Below are 20,311 nucleotides of genomic sequence, written 5' to 3'. Positions count from 1 at the left end.
CAACAATGTATTTAGCTTCCTTTCTCATAGTGATATCGTCTTCTGGAATAAAAGCCATGTGATTGTATATCAAATAAAATGAAACATTAATACTATGAAAGAATATTCTGGAGTAGTAACATAGCATTCCCCACATTGGATGGCCTTCACTCACTCATTTATTTAGCAAGTTCTTTTTGAGCCTTCATTCCGTGTCAAGAATAATGCTAGACACTGAAGTCACAATGACAAATGAGAGGCTGCCTTGGCTTCCAGGAGCTTGCAGTCTAGCGGTGGATTCAATATATAGTGGAAGGTAGACAGGGTAGGAGAGAGGGTGAAGGGATAGGATAACAAAGATACATAGACGTAAATGTGATGTTGTTTGCAGAGGGAGGGAGGGACAAAGCAAGTCATCTTCCTGAGGCTGGAAAAAAAAAGGGTTGAGAAATCTTCCAAGAGGAGGCAAATTCCCTGTGAATTCAGCCCGAACGAGGAGCAGTAACTACCAGCCAGATAAAAAGGAACAGGAAGCATTCTCATGAGAGAAAACAGGAAACTTCAATTGAGAGGCTTAAAATAGCAGGGGACCTTGGGTAGCAAAAACTAGTTCCTTAGAGCTGGCGGAAACCTGAGAGTTAGGAGACACTCAAATAGGAGGCAGAAAGCATGAGCAGTCAGCTCGGTTTTGTAGTAAGCTTATCTGAACTCACGTATGATCTCCACCTCTTACAGTCTGGGTGACCTTGGGCAAGTGAATGTTTTCATCTATAAAATAAGAACAATAATTACTACTAAGTCACTGTAGGAACTAGAGATAGCTCATAAAAGTACCTAGAAAAGTATCATGGTTTGGGCACTTAACAATGGTAGTGATGAAATAATAATGATGATGACAGCAAGGATGGTAGTGGTGGTACCCTCCCTTACCTGAGTACTTTCACATATGGCACCATTTGGAGTATTCTTTTCTCTCCCGATTCTTCACCAAGCTGCTATTGCTTGCCCATCAAGTTTCAGTTCAAAGATCCAAACTCATCTGCGAGTTGGGGTGAGGAGCCCCTTCCCTGCTGTCTCAGAGCACATTTTTCTTGCCATTGTCATGACACTTTTCATACGCTATGGTCATCAATGACTTACTTTTCCTTGCTTTTCTCCTTCATCCCAAGCAAGGAGAGAAGAGAAAAGATGTCGGACTGTAAGCTTTTTAAAGACAGGCTCTGTGTGCTATCCCTTTTGGTCTCCTCATGTGTGCAACTTAATATCTATTGTATATCCAATTAACATTTGTTGAATTAACATATGGATAGACAAAATATCAGAATACACAATTTAAAAGGCTCTTTTATAAAATGAAGCCATTTAGTATAAGGTTTTTGATTGTGAATATAGCAAACAAAAGTCAAAGATCAAGGTATTTCTTTGGAGGGGGAATGGGTTTTGCTCTGGTATGTCTTTAGGTGAGTGCTTGCTCATCCCAGTCATCACAGTGTCAACTGTTGCATGTCTAACCACAATCTTCATGTTACTCCTGTTAACCATGAGGGCATGCGGGTGTTACAATGAAGGTTTGAGAACAATGCTCCTGAAGGTATAAGAACTTCAGTCCCTAGATGTAGCAGAGAAGAGGTAATTGTGATAGACCCTGAGAACCCTAATTATTTGATGAGGAATATCACCATTATTTTGTTTCATGCTCCCCAAATAGAAGAAAGTCCAATGACATGTTAACAAAGAAACAAGAAATGAAGGAAAGAAAACACAATGAAAATTGATTGGAAACTGAGTCATTTAATATGAAAGGAGACGAGACTTCTTTCTACCTGCCCTTTTGCTCAAACGTGATCAAAGAAGCCTCTGCTATAAAGGAAGCAATCGGGGACAATGTTATATTTTAAATTAATACACATTTGTTGAAAATGTGCTTGGATCATGGCATTGCCTATTTTTCACAGTGTGGTGCAAATCATATGTCTATCAGATTCTAAAATCTATTTTGCTGATCTCTGTGGTATGTATTTTTGGTTTTCTACTTTCAAACCATCCAATCTCCCTGATGGTTTTCAACAGGATCCAATATTTACTTGTGTCACCTACTTTTCTATTTTCTCCACTCAACCCTGTGTATCATCAAGCAGTTAGATAAGGAATTGGTGCAAGATTTAGTTCTAACCAACAAGTGTTGTGGGGTACTTTTTCTTAAAAAGAAACTCAAAGAAAGAAACCACTCTTTGTCTACTGGACATTGTCAGTTGTCATGTCTGCAGGCCAATTATGGAACTGAAGAAACCATGTAATCACCATGGCAGAAGTTGGTTTGAGAAAAACAATGCAGAAAGACACAAAGAGGCTGGGTTCTAGGCCATGATATTTGGGCATCAATTTAGCTGACCCTGGAGGTGTTCTACTAAGGGACTTTTTCAGTTTGGGAAATTATAATTTCTTAATCTTTTAGCCAATTTATTTAAATTTTTCTGTTATTTTCTGATGCTTTCAATGAAAAGCATCTCAATTAATAAAATTTACATGTTCTTTAACTTACCCCAGATCTCAAAAGACCATGATCATAAGTGTGGTTCCTGTTTAAAGGAGCGAATGGACAATGCTCATGTTTGCCTATTTTTCCTTTCTAATCCTTGGCTTTCTTGTCTGCAAAATGAGAGTCTAGACTAGGAAATCTCTAAGAAATATTTAAAGTTTTATGGTTATAGAAACACAGCACATTAAATGCACTTTAATTTTTCCTGTATCTTCTGGAAAATGGTGTGAGCCATCAAGAGAGATCACCCCCGACCACTTGGAACTGATCTTTCAAAAAACACAAGGTATCTTTATTAAAGACAACATATAGGATATGTAATCAGAGAATGAGGAAGAAAATAATTGTCACATCTCTACACCTGAAATTTCCAGGTATTCTTCGAGATTATACACAATGCTATTAACAGAAGCCATTCATGTATTACTAGGCATTGTTGAAATAATGAATCAGTAACAAATATGCAAGAGAATGATTGTCAGTATATTATTTTCAAATATTAAAGAGGAAAACTTTGGTACAGCTAAATGATTGGCATTAGTCAAAAAAGATACTTTTAGATTATAAGGCTACCACTAAATTAGTATTTAAAGACCATATATTAATAAGTTATTAATAACCTTCAAGAAAGTAGCTGGTACCTTTCTAAATGAAGCTAATGAACAAACCTTTTGTTCTTGTTAAGATTTACCTTCCGTAAAACCTGTCTGGCTAATACTAACATCTTATATTTGGATTATCCTGAAAGACGGACCAGGAACGTGTTACCATCTTTATATTTTACTTGAAGACACAAACCTCAGGAATGATTCCCAGGGTCATAGAACTGTGTCCTGAATTTAGATCCCAAGATCTTGTCCCTGCTGTATTGCATTTAAGCTTTGCCGTCAGAGTACAGCCAAATCCTGAAAAACAACACAAAGTCCAGCTCCATGTATGCATTTGCAGCCTTGTTTCTCACCCCTCCTAATCATTTGCCCTCTGTAATCTAGTTGGTCTCAACTATTAAATACTTTCATGACAGTTGCATTGCCTTTTTTCTTCATCTTTGCACATTTTCTCTGTTTCTGAACTATTTTCTTTCCCTTTCTTTATCAATCTAACTCCTATGTAGAGTTCTGGCTTGGGTTTCGTGAATGCCTCCCTTCCCACCAACGACAAACCTAAGTATTTATCCCACTTAATACTCATCACTTTACATTGTAATCATATTAATTTATATCATAGCCATGCTCTTCAAAAACAAAAGCTATCACCCTCCAAACATTTGAATTCTCTTTCATGAAATATTGAATGACTGTAACCATGAGAGAACGAGTCCAGTGCTCTAGTCCTCACACCATGCTGTGCTCACTGGTCATCCAACAACTGTTCTCAGTTTGTTCTTTCATTCTATTTTATTTCCTTCAGAGGATACACCTAAAGGAAAAAATTTGCCATAGCTGTCCATCCTTGATCAAAAATGCCTGCCTTGCATCGTCTCTCTGTCCTAATTCTTTCACTGAATCAAAAAAAAATCAAATAAAGGGCCGATCTTTAAATACAATAAGTAATTTTATGCTATTTACTTTCCATTAAAATGAAGTGGAACTCATTTTTCTTAGGGCAAAATTCTGGAAACCAGAGTTGGGAGAAGTGGTGTTTTTCAGTCCGTCAGCAATGATTCATCTTGGAAATTAAGGTTTCTGATTATAAAAAGCCTCACTAGAGTGCCAGAACAAACAGTCCCCCTGAAAAGCCCTACCTATTGAAATCAGCAGTAACCTGTGTCCACTATACTAATGCAAGCTCCAAAGAAGAACGACAGGGGTTGTCTCTGTTTGGTCACAGGACTTCCTTAATGTAGAAAAACGCTCATAATGCAAAACCTTTTTTTTTTTTTTTTTACTTACAGAAGCCACTTATCCTCAAGAGAAATAGCACATTGTTCTCACAATCCCTGAGGAACCTTGTTATTTCCTTCAAATGTTGTTTGCATATTTCAAAGTAACAGGTTTAGTTCTGCTTAGCTCAACAAAGACCAATATATTTCTGAACTCAAAAGTCAAACTACATTTCTTGGGAAGGCAAATGAATTTATAGCTTTCTTTGTTCTTTTTGTTCTTTTATTTAAAGAATATTAATTGAGCTCCTGCTATGTGGCAGATATTAGGATAGGTACTGAGATTAACAAAAGTAAAAAAAAATCAGAGCACTTTAATACCTAGTAGAGAGACTCACATGGAAACAAATAATTATAACTCAAAAGATTAATTGTTATTAAAGAGGTACAGAAGACTATATGAGAACATTGGCGATTAGGTAAGAACATAACAGTCTGACTAGGAGATTGTGAGAAAATTCTCACTGAGAAAATTCTGCATAAGATTTAAAGTAAGAATAGGAGTTTGCTAAAAGAACCATTTTTGGGGTTTGGGGGATGGGGAAGGTATGTGAGGCAAAGGAAGTATCAAGTCTAGAAGCACAGAGATCATATGAAGACTATATTTATTCCATGATAAAATTCCTCCTCAATGCAACCATATGTACCATCAATGCAGCTACCCAGGTATTTTCCATTTTGGTAGCACAGCACTGGGATGACTAACTGCATTTTTTTTACTGAATTAATCAGTTCTTTCAATGACATTTGAATGTAATCTTCTTCCCCTACCTCCCTGGTAAAGGTTCATGATGAAATCTTGCAGATGTTACTACAATATTAGAAGATACTTTTCATCCCCCGGGTGACTTCAAAATGAATTTTTATCATCATTATAGTTAATAATAATTACAAATAAAATTCTCAGCTTTTATGTCATAAAAATTGATTCTCACTATACAACTCTTTATGAAAATGTCATATCCTTAAAAATTGCTACTAGAACAAATCATAATACAAAGCACTTACATAGCATTTTTGTTTGGGCAGATAATTTAAGTTTATTGCCCTTCTGTTAGTGGGGGAGAAATCCTTAACAGGGTTAATTGCCTTCCCCAAGTCCTCATGGTTCATGTGGTAAAGGGAGAGTGAGAACTCCACTTAAGGATGCCCCTCTAAAGAAAAAGCCATCCGATCTGCCTTATATCCGTTTGCAGGTAGTAGGGTAGGCTGCATGCATTTTACTTTTCTTCCCAGTGGTAACTATAAAAAAAAAAGAAGAACATCAGAGTGCTATGAAGAATTTCCAAGAAATAAGCCTGTTTGGAGGTAATTTCCTTATTTCACAGCTTATCCCCCAGCTTAAATCTGGTTCTGCTAATGTAATATTATGCTGTGTCTGTCCATGGAAGGCCAGCTTTGTTCACAATTATTCATGTTGTTCCAGTTGTGTGCTACTTCCAATTATGCCCTACCAACCTGGCACATATCTACGGGCCAAAGAACATTCATAAAGGCAAGGAGAAAGGCTAATGTGATGATATTCCTCCCTACCATTGATTGCCAATTTTCAGATACAGCTGGCAAGAAGGGAGACATTTTTCCAGCACAATTTCTGGACAAAAAATTAGTATGATTCTAAATCCCCCTAGTTACCAAAATGTGTTGATTACCAGATGGCCCCAAACCAAGATCAGAGAACAAAACCATCAAAAGCCAAAATGTCAGTATACTTCTTTGAGAAATTTTCTATGAATTTAAAACAAAAAGCAAGGCCTCTAACCTGCTTACGTGTTGAGTAACGCCTTACAATATCATTTAGGTCCTCTTAGAGCATCATCTCTACTAAATGACCTTAACAGTCATTAATAACCAACAAATATATATTTAATGTCTACTGGGTGAAAGGCATAGTATCAAGTAATCCCTGTGAGGAATAAAAGAGATAAACCTAATGATGAGATTTTGGCTGTCATAGAATTCATGTTACTTAATAACCCTAAGTATCATTCTGAAGATGTTTAGACCTCTTCTGTGATACTCAGACAATTCTTACAGGCCGACAATAGCACAGATGTGTCTTATTTTGTAATTCTTTAGCTCAGTGGTTCCAAAACATCAATATGCGTCAGAATCACCCACCAAAGATTGCTGGGCCCTACCCCAAGAGTTTCTGACCTAGTAGGTCTAAGTAGAGTCCAAGAATTTGCATTTTTAATGAGTTCACAGGAGATGCTGATACTGCTGGTCTAGGGACAGCACTTTGATGACCATATCTTAGCTTACTACCTCCATGCTTCATTTGTAGAACCATAATGTCTTTTCAGTGAGAGTTAGTAATTGGTCATCACAAATTTACCATCAAGAATGTCTTCACTAACTGACCAAAACATGAATTTCTAGAAAAGTATTAACACATTACTTTTTCAAGAATAAAATAAATACTAAATACTTCATAAAACTGTTTAAATTTACCTTGAAATTATATTATACAAGAATACTTCTTCAAAGTAAAAGTTGACATTCAAACACTATAAATGTCAAAGGAAAAAGAAACTTTTGATTTTATGAAGATATAAGCTATAAAATGTAAAGCTGGCCAATTATTATAGTCACTCTTTATTAAAAAGAAAAAACTATAATGCTTCATTTTAAAAACAGCTGAATTTATAGTAATTTGAAATAAATTGTCCTATAATTATTTAAGATTTAAATACTTGGCCATAAATGGAAATTGTAAATGGTGATAAATTTGTCATTAGCAGATGGTCCTATTCTTGTTTATCACAGGCTGTGATTTTGCCTTAAGCATATAAGGAAGCTGTGTCAGAATAATTAAAAATATGTAGACCATTGCTAAGAGAAAAAAGTTTTCTCTCACACACATACAATATCCTTATTTCTAATTTTTGTAAGTTTTTTCTTTTGATTTCCTTAGCTACCACCACTTAGAATGATTCATCCTAATGCTGAAGAAAAATCTGTACCTTGCTAAATGGAAGTGTAGAACTCACTGGTGAATTCAGTTGCTGTAGAGTTACCAGTGGTAACTCTTTCTTTAGTGTGTATGAATCTATGTTGAGTCGATAATTTTATAAAGTTTCTTTTTATGTATTCTTATGAGTAAAGTTCTTAGGATTAGGAATAGGAAGACTCTCTAAGATAAGGTACAATGTAGAAGTATGTAACAATCTTTGCACTTAGAATTTCATATACTGTAATAATGAAACTGGAGAACCTTCCATTTTGCATATTGCAATGACACACAGAGGTAGATTTTTTGTTATTAAACATTCCTTGCATTTCTAAATTTTTGTGGATATAATTTATATATTTAATTATGAAATACCCTTTAAGAATAACTTGCAATTCAAGTTCAAGTACTATGTGAAACGCAGGTTTGTCAGTGTCCGGCATTTAGGTTAGGGGTATAGAATTAACAACAAGTGGGCCGGGCGCGGTGGCTCATGCCTGTAATCCCAGCACTTTGGGAGGCTGAGAGGGGTGGATAAGGAGGTCAAGAGATCGAGACCATGCTGGCCAACGTGGTGAAACCCCGTCTCTACTAAAAATCCAAAAATTAGCCAGGCGTGGTGGCAGGTGCCTGTAGTCCCAGCTACTCGGGAGGTTGAGGCAGGAGAATCACTTGAAACTGGGAGGCGGAGGTTGCAGTGAGCTGAGACTCCGTCTCAAAAAAAAAAAAAAAAAAAAAAAAAAATTTAACAACCAGTGAGATTGCAATGCTGTAGGTCCAAGCCATCTCATCATGCCAATTCATGGCAATGTTACACTCCAAAATACCAATTTGCTAACGAAATTATTTCCTAACCACCATGTTCCAAGCCTACATATTTAACAATACATACTTGTGATAAGATTTTCATCCTCTTTTACCCCCTTGTCTTCTGTTTCCTATGCCTCATTTGGCTGAGGCTATGGATTAGAAGTAGCAAGGGGGAAAAGGTCTTTATTAGCACAATGACTCATCAATATTACAACATAAAAGGCAGTAAAAATCACCATGAAAAAGTTTGCCAGCTCAAGATGTACTCCGAAGGCAATGAAAATCTTAAAGATTCCTTTAAGTATAGTTTGTAAAAACTTGCAGCAGGGCTATGTAGGAAGTAACTAGAACTTGTAGACCTTGAGACTCTTTTCTAAATGGAAGTGAAAACCTGGGTGTGAAGGCAGTATTAAAATAAATCAGGCAGGCCTTGTAAAAAGGAAAGAGAAAGAGGAAGACCGGTCACTACACGGGAAGGGTAAAGAAATATTGTGTACTGTATTTCAGAGTTACCATATAAAATATAATACATATAATTCTTGATCCAGGAATCACCACCCCAGATAAGTTACTCACAATTTATAACTTCAAAAAGGATGAAGGATTTTCTCTACTCATTTTAGACACACAAGGATACTAGACTGATATTCAAATGTGAAAGAAATAAGAAAAAAATCTGCACATTTTAGAGGCAAAATTCTAAGTTTGCAATTCCACTAGCAAAAGAAGTAAACCAAGATCAGAGATTTAGTTGAAAGGTTTAATTTACTTTCAGTGCAGCCAAGAGAAGCCATAACGGTGAAGGAAAAACTCAAGTTTGCTACCCATGGTGGGGGACATTCTTCAGAAATCACGTTTATAATAACGCAAAGATCTGATCTCTATTTAGCATTCCCAGATACTTCCTAAAACTTTGCATTAAACATCTCAGAGTAAAAGATTGTTTTTAAAAGAATGTTGCTACTTTCACAGGAAGATTTGTAATCACATCAGGAAAAGCTTTCTTCGTTTACAAGCTCTGAAATAGAGGAAAGTTTTCAGAGTGAATTGCATTCAGCATTTCACCCAAAGTGATCTGAGAACACACTTGGCACCCCTATTTGACTCCCTTTTCTCTCCCTTACTGGTTTTGACGATAGGAACATACCTGCCCAAGTATGCCAGGAAAAGTGTGTCAGTAACTGGCTGAGCTAAAGAATGGCCAGAACGACCAAAGCAAGTGTCAAGCAACCTGAATACTCTTGATCATCTTGTTCCATTATAACTTCTCCCAATTTCCTCTTTTCCAATTCTGACACATCATGGCCACAAACAGCCTTCAGTGGCAACAATTGCTGAATTTGACCCACTATAGACTTCATCACTTCTTGAACTTCAAGTGGAGGAGAAAACACACACACATACACACACACACACACACACACACACACACACACAGCTGTTTTTTCTCCTCCTGCACACTTTTGGCCTTTACAGCTATTTTAGCAATGCATTTCACTTTTGTTCATTCCCATTGCATTCTTTTTAGCCGTAGTTTAACTGTTGAGAGAAGAAACAGTCAGCATTTACTATACTGATGGGGGAAAAGTTCTCTAGAGGTTATTACACTGAGCTTTGGGAGAAAAGTCTCTAGAGGTTTTTGAATTTCTAAAATGGAGCAATATGCAAGTTATTTATTTCCAGATCCTCAAAGTGGGTTATCATTACCTGCAGGCCAACCAGATTCCATGAGGGAGGGTTACTTAAAATTATCTGATAGTAAATTGATAGTAAATTTAAGAGTGAGGAATAAAATTAACTTTAAACAACCATGCTTGAAACTAAAATTCTAATAGTTCAAAGAGTATTTTGAGCTCCAATGTCCCACAGCTTCCCAAAACCTTCTCATCTTAGAGTTTTTCTTTAGATTGTTATTGCATTTTGTTCATGGGCTAATGCATTTCCTAAATATAGATAGCCATTTTTAGTATAAATTCAAAAAGCCATAAATGTTTCATAATTGAGCACATAATTTGAACTAAGAGAGATTTTCCACTCATCCCTTTTCACTATTGCAAATTGGAAAATACTCAAGTAATTACTCCCTTAATAGTTCAGTGCTTGCGACTATATATATTTTATGAACATCACAAGCATTTTTTTGCTCCCCAGAGCAATATTGGGAATGGGGTGCACAAAAGAATTTAACTTGTACAATTAACCAAATTACCCAGGGCTTTGATTCAAGATTCCTTCATTAAGCCATTAATATAATACATTGTTAAGTGGTGGGTTGTCCAATTTTTATGATGCTTTTCATTTCAATTCAATGGCTGCAGTTAGAAGGAAAAAACAGCATCTGCAAGATCAGCAAGATGATGTAAAACCTCTACACTAGAAACATTTTTTTTTTTTTCTGTTCCACAGTTTGTTTGCGGGCAGTCAATGCCAGAGCACTAATAAAGGAAGTGATTTGAAGTCTCAGAAAGTAGTAGTCATTTATGCTTACTCAATAAAGAAAAGGGAAAATAAATGCTTGATTCCTGTGACCTCAAACTCTTAAACAGAAAACCACTGGTTTTGTTATAGCATTCTAGACATACTTAGCAGTAGGCAGCCAGTTTGTAACTCTATCCCACTTTAGGCTTCAATACATATTTCCCACTAGAGCTTATATATCCCAATGTAGAGTGTCATGTATTTACTATTTTGGCTTTGTTCAGTGATATGCTTAGATAATTGATGTATGTGGGAAACTGATACACAGAGGAAAACTATACCAAAAGCTCAACATTTTTTATTTCTAAACTTAGATGCAGCACAGAAAATCTAATGCTGAAAAAGATTCTCATATCTGTTATTAGAGGTGGTGTAAATTATCTGAATGAGTTCTGCATGATTTCAGTTAACTCCTTATGTTTATGTATGATGGGAATCTAATTATGCATCATTTAATATACCCTGGAAACCCCATTGCTTTTAAAAGTCACTGCTAATAAATAGAGGAACATGTTTAGTTTATGGTTTATCTATCACTGAAACACTCTGGCAAACGGTAGGTAAATTCATGAAGAAGAGACATTGTTGAAAATTATATTCCTTTTGTAATTACAGTCTATGCAATATTATTAAAGGCCTGAGACATAAACCAAAACATAATATAAATCATAAAAAGTCAGGCTTATCAGGAATAGTAGCAAAAGGTATGCACTTGTATGTTAATGAGAGATTGCAGTAACTAAAGATGTCCTGTCAGGATATCACGTTTTTTGTTTTAGTTTTTTTTTTTCATAAAAGAGTTTCAGACGAATCCATCACTTTCCCTCAAGATGCAAAATATCCACATAGATAATAATACAATTCAAGTAAATGGCAAAATATAGTAAACTTTGATTGGAAGTCTGGTCGTTTATAAGCCTTCTTGGAAATAAGAGCATCCCGAATAAAAACAAAGAGAATGGTATAAGCATGACTTGAAACTAAAACAGAAGAGTGAAATAGTGAGTTTGTTCTTTACCTTTAACCATGTGCTGTCAGAAAAGCCTCAAATTTTAAACAACACCTGCATTGAAGAGTGTCTCCAATCATCTCACTGGTTTTGAGTTACATGGTGATATAAATAAAGACATGTGATTTTATACTCTCTCTCTAGTCTTTCATCACCTCTCACTATAATCACTTCAGTATAACCACCAGTTCAATGCTCACAATGAAGGATGAGCTTTTTTAAAAAAAGGATAAGAGATCCAAAATTCATATGACAATGAAATCCTGTTATCAGATTTGTAGTCAATTTGATGCTCTTTATTTCTAGCAGTTTGCAAATTCTTCCCCAGTTCTATCAAGAAAATTGGCATGGACTGGAAACTCTTCTAGACACTCACTAAACTTTCTTCTGGAAATATACCACTGATAGATTCTCAGTAAAAAAAAAAAAAAAAGTCATGAAGATGAAAGAAGTGTTCAGTGGAAACTATTCTTTCCAGTCTACACACACATGCAGAGCCAAATGCTTTATTGCGACTCAACCTTCAATTCAAACTCAAATCAAGTAGGTATGTTCACTGTCAGTACCCCGATATATCAACGCCCATGTGTTAGGTAGATGAATGAAGACACATGTGCAGAAACAGAGGGAAAAACCAGATCCTACCTTGATTGTTTTTGAGGGTTGACACTTGATGTGATGGGACACGCTGGCAGTTTGGTTCATGTTTCAGGACCCTGGACAGTGCACAATCCCAGGCGGACTTCCAGAATGAACTAGAGATCAAGTCTCCTCTGTTGGACTTCAGTAGGGGCTGCTGCTGTTGCTGCTGCTGCTGCTACTGCTGTTGCTTCTGCTGCTTCTGTTTCTGCTGCTTCCTCACTCTGAAGGCTGAAACGCTGTCAGATTGGAGGAATCTGTATCTCACTTAGCCCTAAATAAAGCATTTACTTGGTTCATCAGTCTCAAAGCTCTTGGCAATATGGAATAGAAAGCCAAAAACGGTTTAAATTCACTTGCAGTGTACCTTTTCAGTACGGAGATGTGACAGCTCCACAGTACAGCCAATGATCCTGGCTCTCATTCCCCTTTCAAAGGGACGAAAACCAGAAAACATAGAGAGATCAATTGCAGTCCTGCAGTTTAAAGGGGCACTCTCAACTCCTCTGTCTCTCCAGATTATACTTTTTCCAGCACAAAATATTTCTCTCTCTCTCTCCCTCTCCCCACCCCCAACCCAGTTAAAAAAAAATCATAACATCCTCATTCTGTTACTAAATTTTATTCCTTCCTGGGTACTTCTTGCAATCAAAACACAAGTAAATGCTGTGGAAAAAAAAAAAGACTGTTGGCAGTTTCAGAATTTGGGGGTTTTATATCTATAGGTTGAAGGACTGATATTCCCTATGGATATTTTTAAAATTTAGCCATAACAGGCAGCCAAGAGACTGTCCTTTCTGTAAGGTGGCAGAAAGCCTAAGGTATATTTAAAAAGTTTTCAAATACAATAGTTATTGTAGTTTTTGGATATCGCACCAAAGCAAGACAATTTTTTTTTTAACCTTTACTTTTGACCATTGCTTTCCTTGAAGCCGTATTTTTTGACTGCCTGGGACAAACTGGTAGTTAGCTCATGCCAGTCTAACTCCCCAAATGGTCACCTCTCTGTCCCTAATGTCATTTCAGGCAAAATAAATTATAAATATTTGTAAATTAAGTTTTCTGAGTCACCAGTCCCCATTGTCACATCAACACTAACTAGAATAAATATATCCTGGTTGGAAATAAGATCCAGTAGTCTTGAGTAAATGCAGGACACTCTTTTCCAACTTTTGTTGCAAAGTGTTTGATGTTGAAAACCAACACTATTTATTCATCAGAAATGTATCCTACTAACGAAATGCTAGGTTTATAAGATTGAACTAATGAACTACATTCAGGAGGCTTATATGAACAGCCTAAAATATTACAGATAAACTTTAATGTGAAATGAAATAAATTAATAAGTTTGGTGAAATTAATTTATACATAATTGTAAACACACATTTTCTCTTGTAAAACAGAAAAGGGATCTAAACATTCTGACAAAGTAGTCTGCACATGTTTGAGGATGGCTAAGTTTCAGAAGGTTATAGTTCTAAGTAGCATAGTGGAGGTAAGGATGTGACAGAAGCAAGATCAGACTGTCTGAAGCCACAAAAGTTAATGGCAAGAGTATTGGAGAAATCAGGAGAATCGTGGGAAAAGAGATGGAGCCAATAAGAACCAGGCAAAAGGCTGTGTCCAAGAATCTGGTGTAGCAATATCCAGGCATCATACTGAGCACAACCAGAGGCAGCCATAGGGCCAACAAATCTCATGATTCGAAGTTTACAATTCTAAATCACAAATGTGACTGGAATTTGTGGCTTATCTTGTATTTTGCTTCAATAGCATTGCTTTGAATAATTCATAAATCACAAAAAGAGTATATTAAAAATGTTTAAACATTTTGTATTCAACAATAATGAAAACAACACAGAAAATTTGCAGTATGCAGCTAAATCAATATTTAGAGGAAAATGTATATAATTAAGTACCTATACCAGAAATGCAGAAAAGCATAAAATTAATAATTAATAAGTTAATTATTCATATCAAAGAGTTGGAAAAAGAATGGCAAAATAAACTCAAATAAATTATAGGGGGGAAACAATAAAGAGAAGGGAAGAAAGTAATGAAGTAAAAAATATACAAAATACTCAATGAAAAAACCCATGAACATTTCATCAGGTGGTTTACAGTTTGATAATCTCTGAATAAATGAATGTTCTATACCAGTAGAAATGGCTTAATTCCTTTCTTAGATAGCACTTTGTACTAGGTATCTAAGAAACTTCCAAACTAAATTATCTGGGGAGCCCAGGGAGGGAGAATGAGGAAGAGTGGAAGAGGAGAGCAGTCCAAGAGTTCAGAGTATCCCATCCCCATCAAAGAACCGTACAGGATGGAAGGAGCCACTAGTACTTCAAGGAACCCTCTCCATGCACATTGATAGAGACAGCATTTATATGCCTACCACAAAGAGGGTATGAGTTGCTGGATTTCTACAACTATAGTCACATGAGACTTCAGCCCTTTTCTACAAATTTTCAAAAAGGTTCTACCCCCACCTGGGTGGCAGCAGGATCCAAGAAAGATATTGACACTCCCATTTATAGGTAGGTGGCCAGAATCCACCTAAAATCTTTTCCCAAAGTTGCATTTTGAAAATAGAGAAAAATCACAGTAAGAGAAAAGAGTGCCTCGTATACACCATATGCTCCCTTTCCAGGCTCCACATTATATCAAACTCCAAGTTCCAAAGAAAAATCAAGTGTTCAGAGCAAAACATATGACCCAAATCTCATTTTGGATTTTGTTTTCCCTTTCTGTTATATTATCATTTCATGAATCAAGGAAATGAAAACCATAGTAATTTTTAAACATTTCTATTTAAAACATGTATAAATTTTTCATTATTTTGTAAAATCTGCTGTATCTTAATGTAGCCAATTGGAATGTACAACTAGAAGAAAATAGAGACCAAAGAAATTTAGACAAGTGCTAGAGAATTACAAATACCGCTTAATAAGGATAATTCATATACATTTCTTCTAATTGGGATATATTGGGCTCAATATGTTTAGAATGAAAACAGCTGCAAAATTGCATCACGGTTTGTCACATGGAAGTAGTTTTTTTTTAAGGTTTAGATCTGCTGAAGAAACACTATACAGTAAATCATACTGAACTAGAAAATTTAGACAATTTAGTCCAAAGGACCAATTTCAAATGTAATCAACACTTATGATAACCGTATAAAAATATGTTGTTGTCAAACAGTTTGGGAAAAGTTAGGAGTGAGTCCCTTCCACCTTTCCCACAAAAAAAATTAAGACGGCTAATACTTTCAGAAAATATAACCCACGATGTTCCTTGACCAGCTATCATTTGATCTGGGAAATAGAAATTTAGGATGGGGTTAATGAAAATATCCCATTAGAAAAAAAAAAAGTGTCAGATGGATTCTACTACCAATTTCCGTCTCTTTGTTTCAAGTCCCATCTGCGCAAGCCCTAACTAGCTGGTCACAGTGATGACCTACAGATTGCAAAGTTAGGAATGCCCAGGCCTCTAGTCAATAAGAATGGTATCTGAAAGGATGTTGGGCTGTTTCCCTGATTCTTTTGGAATCTACTGTAGAAAACTCAAATCCCTCCATGACCATTGAGGGATCATCTCCTCATCTTAACACCTACCATCTGTGTTCTGGTCTTCTCATGACCCATCCACTGAGTCATTTGCATTTCCTACTGGAACTGGAATATGGTTTTTAATGGTTGGCTTTTTTGACTTGACCCTTACCTAACTCCTGCCTGCCACATCTTTCTTCATGACTGACCCCTGCTTGTAACACCTTCTATGCTTCAGATTGTTCCCGGGATTCACCCAGGTGGATGTCTCTGGTCTAATTGTGGCTTCACGGTCTTCAAGAATTGATCTTTTCTGGAAACCACTTGCAGAGTCAGGATAGGCAAAGTTATGGTTCAATAACAAATAACCTCCAAGGTCGGGTGCAGTGGCCTACACTGATAATCCCAGCATTTTGAGAGGCTGAGGCAAGTGGGTCACTTGAGGCCAGGAGTCTGAGAACAGCCTGGGCAACATGGCAAACCCCATCTCTACAAAAAAGTACAAAAATTAGCCTGGCATGGTGGTGCACACCTGTAATCCCAGCTATTCGGGAGGCTGAGGCATGAGAGTTGCTTGAACCCCAGAGGCGGAGGTTGCAGTGAGCTGAGATTGTGCCACTGCACTACAGCCTGAGTGACAGAGGGAGACTCTATCTCAAAAACTAAAAATAAATAAATAAATACATTTATAAGTAATCTCTAAATCCCAGTGGTTTAAAATAATGAAGGTTTCTTTCTCATTATACAGCATGCCAATACCTGGTTGGCATGGGAGGAAGAGCATGTGAGGCTCTTTCAATCTTAGGGATCCAGGCTGATAGAGGCCCCATCTTAATACAAGCTTTCACAATCAACAAGGCAGAAGGAAAGAAACATGAAAAATCATGCTCTTATTTAAAGGCTTATGCCCAGCAAAGACACAAAACACTTCTACTTACATTCCATTGGCTAAAGCCACTCTCATGGCTACGTTCAAGTTTAGGTAACAAGAAAGTGACGTGCAGCATGCACCCGAGTAGCAGTAAAATCAGAATAGCATTCTGAGTAACCCTAATGATAGCCGTAACCCTACTGCTGCTCATTTTTCATATGCAGAGATATATGCCTATCTCTGCCATCCAGCCTTAAGATGCCAACATGCTTATATTTAATGGTCCATAGACTGTGACAAGTTCATTTCAAAGCTACTTCAGGTAAATATAAGACAGAACGTCTTTATCCTATGTGTCTTGTTATCAACAGGGCTTTCCTAATATCTTTTCCTGAGTTATTCAGGAGTAGGATACAGACCCATAATAACACTTGCATATGGGGAAATACCAGAGTTGAATGTGAGCTATGAGGATTTCCCCTGCTGGACACACAGAGCTCTGCAAAGGCCAGGGCCATTGGTAGGAGGCAGAGCAGGCAGGTCTGACTACATAAGAGTGCATACTTTTAACTATTCTGCTATACGAATAAAAAAAGTTATTTTATCCTACTAACCGTTGTAACTGTACTAATACAACAAAAAGTAAAACTCACATTTTCTTATTCTTTCAGTAGTAATCACTTGAAGGACTTTCTGAAAAAAAAAACAAATATAGTATTATGAATTCTCAAGTAGCAATAAAATGTAAGTTTAATGAGAAAAAGAACACAAATATCTAAACTCGCTTTTACATTAGATGATCAACTACTGTGTGATTCACTGTCTGAAAGCCACCTCTCCAGACTTATGTCCCATAATATTCCAACCAAACACACAAACACATAGAAAGTGGGAAGTGCTCGCTCTACATTTTCAATTTATCGTCCAAATTAATTAATGAAGTAGTTTATTGTACTCTTTCTCTCATGAGGTATTGCCTAAAACCACATAGAACGTGAGAGCAGGGATTAGAATTGACAAATAAGTGAAGTTATTGACTAGCCTATGCCAGTCCAGCTTTAGAGCTGGCTGCCATTCCCGTACCCAATAAGAACTGACCTACACTCATTGACAAGTGTGAATTGCCCCTCTTTGCATCTCCCGTTACTGGATTTGGCTTCCTGATTTTTCCACTATTCATCTCTTGATCATCACCACAAACTTTTCAAACTGTGCTCTTAGCTGATCCTTGACTATAATTTGCTCTTATCCTGGAGACTGCCTGCTTCCAAGTACACTGGATATATAGTCTGTATGATGCAGACCAACCTCAGGGTGACCGACTGTCACAGATCCAGTTGACTGACATTCCTGACAGGTTCCACTGCCTGCTGCTTGCTAACCAGAATCAATCACAAACATCTCAAAAATTATCAGTTGCCCCAAGTGGAGTTCCACATCCATAAAAAAGCAAAACATTATCTCTGCTACTGTCATTGTCTTACACAGTTTTAATGGTGACATTTATGTTTTCTGGAATAATTCTCTTTTGCAAAAACTTCCAGCTGAAAATGTGATCCAAATCCTAAATTTATCAAACACTAAAATAGACAGCCATGATTTCCTCATAAGGGATTTTTGGAGCTTTCCTCACCCTCAGTTCTCCAGTTGCAAATAACTCAGCAAACAAGACCCCCAAAAGTGCCTTAGAAATGTTCAGTTCTAGATACAGATGCTTTCATGAACACACAGAAATAAACACTGGAGGTAACTCTTTATGTAAGCATAACAATCTGCTCCACAATCCCTGACAAATGCCTTCAATAAATTTTCTCTATGGCCAAAGTCATAAATCACTGTGAAGACAGAATGCACACATAAAATCCATTGCACTATAGTTCCCCAGACATCAGGGACAGACTACTTCATCTAGTTCAGCTATTAGTGACAGCAGTCCCCCAAGACAGCCTATACTATTCTAAGGTTCCAAGATCTGCCTATTAGGAATTTTGACCATTGCTCCCCGATTGCCCATTTCTCCTGCCTTCATTTCTTCCTGTTCTGAGTGTTGTCACAACATTTATGACCTGAAAAGGAGTTCACATGTAAGGTAGATAATTGATGAGCCCAATAAAACAATCATTATAATTTTTAGGGAGCTTTGGCAGTCATTCAGTCCTGGATTCTGCTGCGCATCCCACATGTCCAAAGCAGTGGAATGCAGAACCAGCGTTTGCCAGGACTCAGTTCCCTTCCTTTCCCTGTGGTAAACAGTCTTCAACTGCAGATAGTGCCCAGCTCAGAGGCTGACTGCTACCTTGGCAGCATTAAGGAGGTGCCATGGCAGGTGTGGTTTGTAACTTCAGCATTTTGTACATTATATAAGAGAACAAAGTGCTGGTTTGGAAATTTTGTTCTATCTTACAAAACTATGGTCATAAGACAAGTCTTCTGGAATAAAAATTCAAGGAGCAGCCTTAAAACAAATTAAATGTTTGTAGTCTTTGGAAAAGGCAAGTAAAGTACCCAAATTCAAAATATCTCTTCCAGCCTCTTCACTGCCTCATTCAAAGAAGGCTTTAAAATCAAAGCTAAAAGAATTGACTTTGACCTCCTGGAAAACAAAATAAGGTTAGGAAAGTGCTCATTTTATTCCCTTCCTGCCATCCCCAATTACTACATATTATTCAATGCCCATCTAAATGTTGCCTCTTTCCTCAAATTTTCTTCCTGATATTTTCACATTTTATCTTTGCCTCTTTTACGGTACTAATCACATTCTGATTTTAGTAACTTAGTTCTGTATTGTTCTTATGTGTATTAGCTTGTCCATAAGCTCTCTGAGGGATAAGATTACGGTTCAAAATTCTTTATATAACGTGAAACACTTCAGCACATGCATATAGATTAACAACAAACTGCAGGTTATATTACTTAATTCTTTAATTAAACCCAAAATCTATTCATTGAGTTTAGCAGTAACTAGGTCACATTTAGCCTTGCTAAGAGCAGTTTTGTGGAAAGGTAAAAGAAATACTAGATTTCAATGGATCAAAAGGTAAATAAAAGGCAAAAAAATGGCACATGGAATATAAACCACTGTTAAGAAACTTGGCTGTGAAGAGGCAAATTTATGCTTGGGAAAGGTAATAACCCCATATAAATAAAAGTTATGATATTATAAAATCATAAATTCTATAGAAAATACTATTTTTTCCTCTAAAAATATTACTAAATTTTTCTGTATTCTTCCCCTAAACAAATCTATCAGATATGAGTCAGCATGGGAATGAAACAGCAGATGTACTACTGACCTGATTAGAAAATTTAAGCAAAATACGTACTGTCCGGAGTAACAGCAACAGGGGGGAAACAACACCAAAAAGCTGCATTTTATTCTGAATTTTGCAGAAATTATACTTGCGGAAAACGGTATTCTCACTTTTACAATATAAAAGGTCATTGTACTTAGGTGGCAAGATAGCTCAACATTAGTATTTTTTTCTTTTTGAGCTCCTAAGTTAAACAATGATTTAGAATTAGAATATTCTAATAATGTTTTCTCACTAAAGAATATTGATTAAAATACTGCTTGAACTCAAAAAGTTTCCAGCTCTT

The 20,311-nt window shown here is 36.6% G+C and overlaps 1 protein-coding gene across 1 annotated transcript in view; it reads right to left on the bottom strand.

Annotated features, from left to right (window-relative positions):
- The window catches only part of DPP10 (dipeptidyl peptidase like 10), a 1,405,070-nt gene extending 1,392,284 nt beyond the window's left edge, over window positions 1-12,786 (bottom strand). The window contains exon 1 of the mRNA XM_063790352.1: window positions 12,296-12,786. Within this exon, the coding sequence (XP_063646422.1) occupies window positions 12,296-12,355 (60 nt within the window). The 5' untranslated portion in view covers window positions 12,356-12,786. The remainder of the gene's footprint in view (window positions 1-12,295) is intronic.
- Between the last annotated feature and the right edge of the window lie 7,525 nt (window positions 12,787-20,311).

The sequence above is a fragment of the Pan troglodytes genome, chromosome 13 (genome assembly GCF_028858775.2).
Source record: "Pan troglodytes isolate AG18354 chromosome 13, NHGRI_mPanTro3-v2.0_pri, whole genome shotgun sequence".
NCBI classification, from domain to species: domain Eukaryota; kingdom Metazoa; phylum Chordata; class Mammalia; order Primates; family Hominidae; genus Pan; species Pan troglodytes.
Note: the sequence above shows the minus strand (reverse complement) of the source record. Positions and strands in the feature narration are given on the sequence as shown.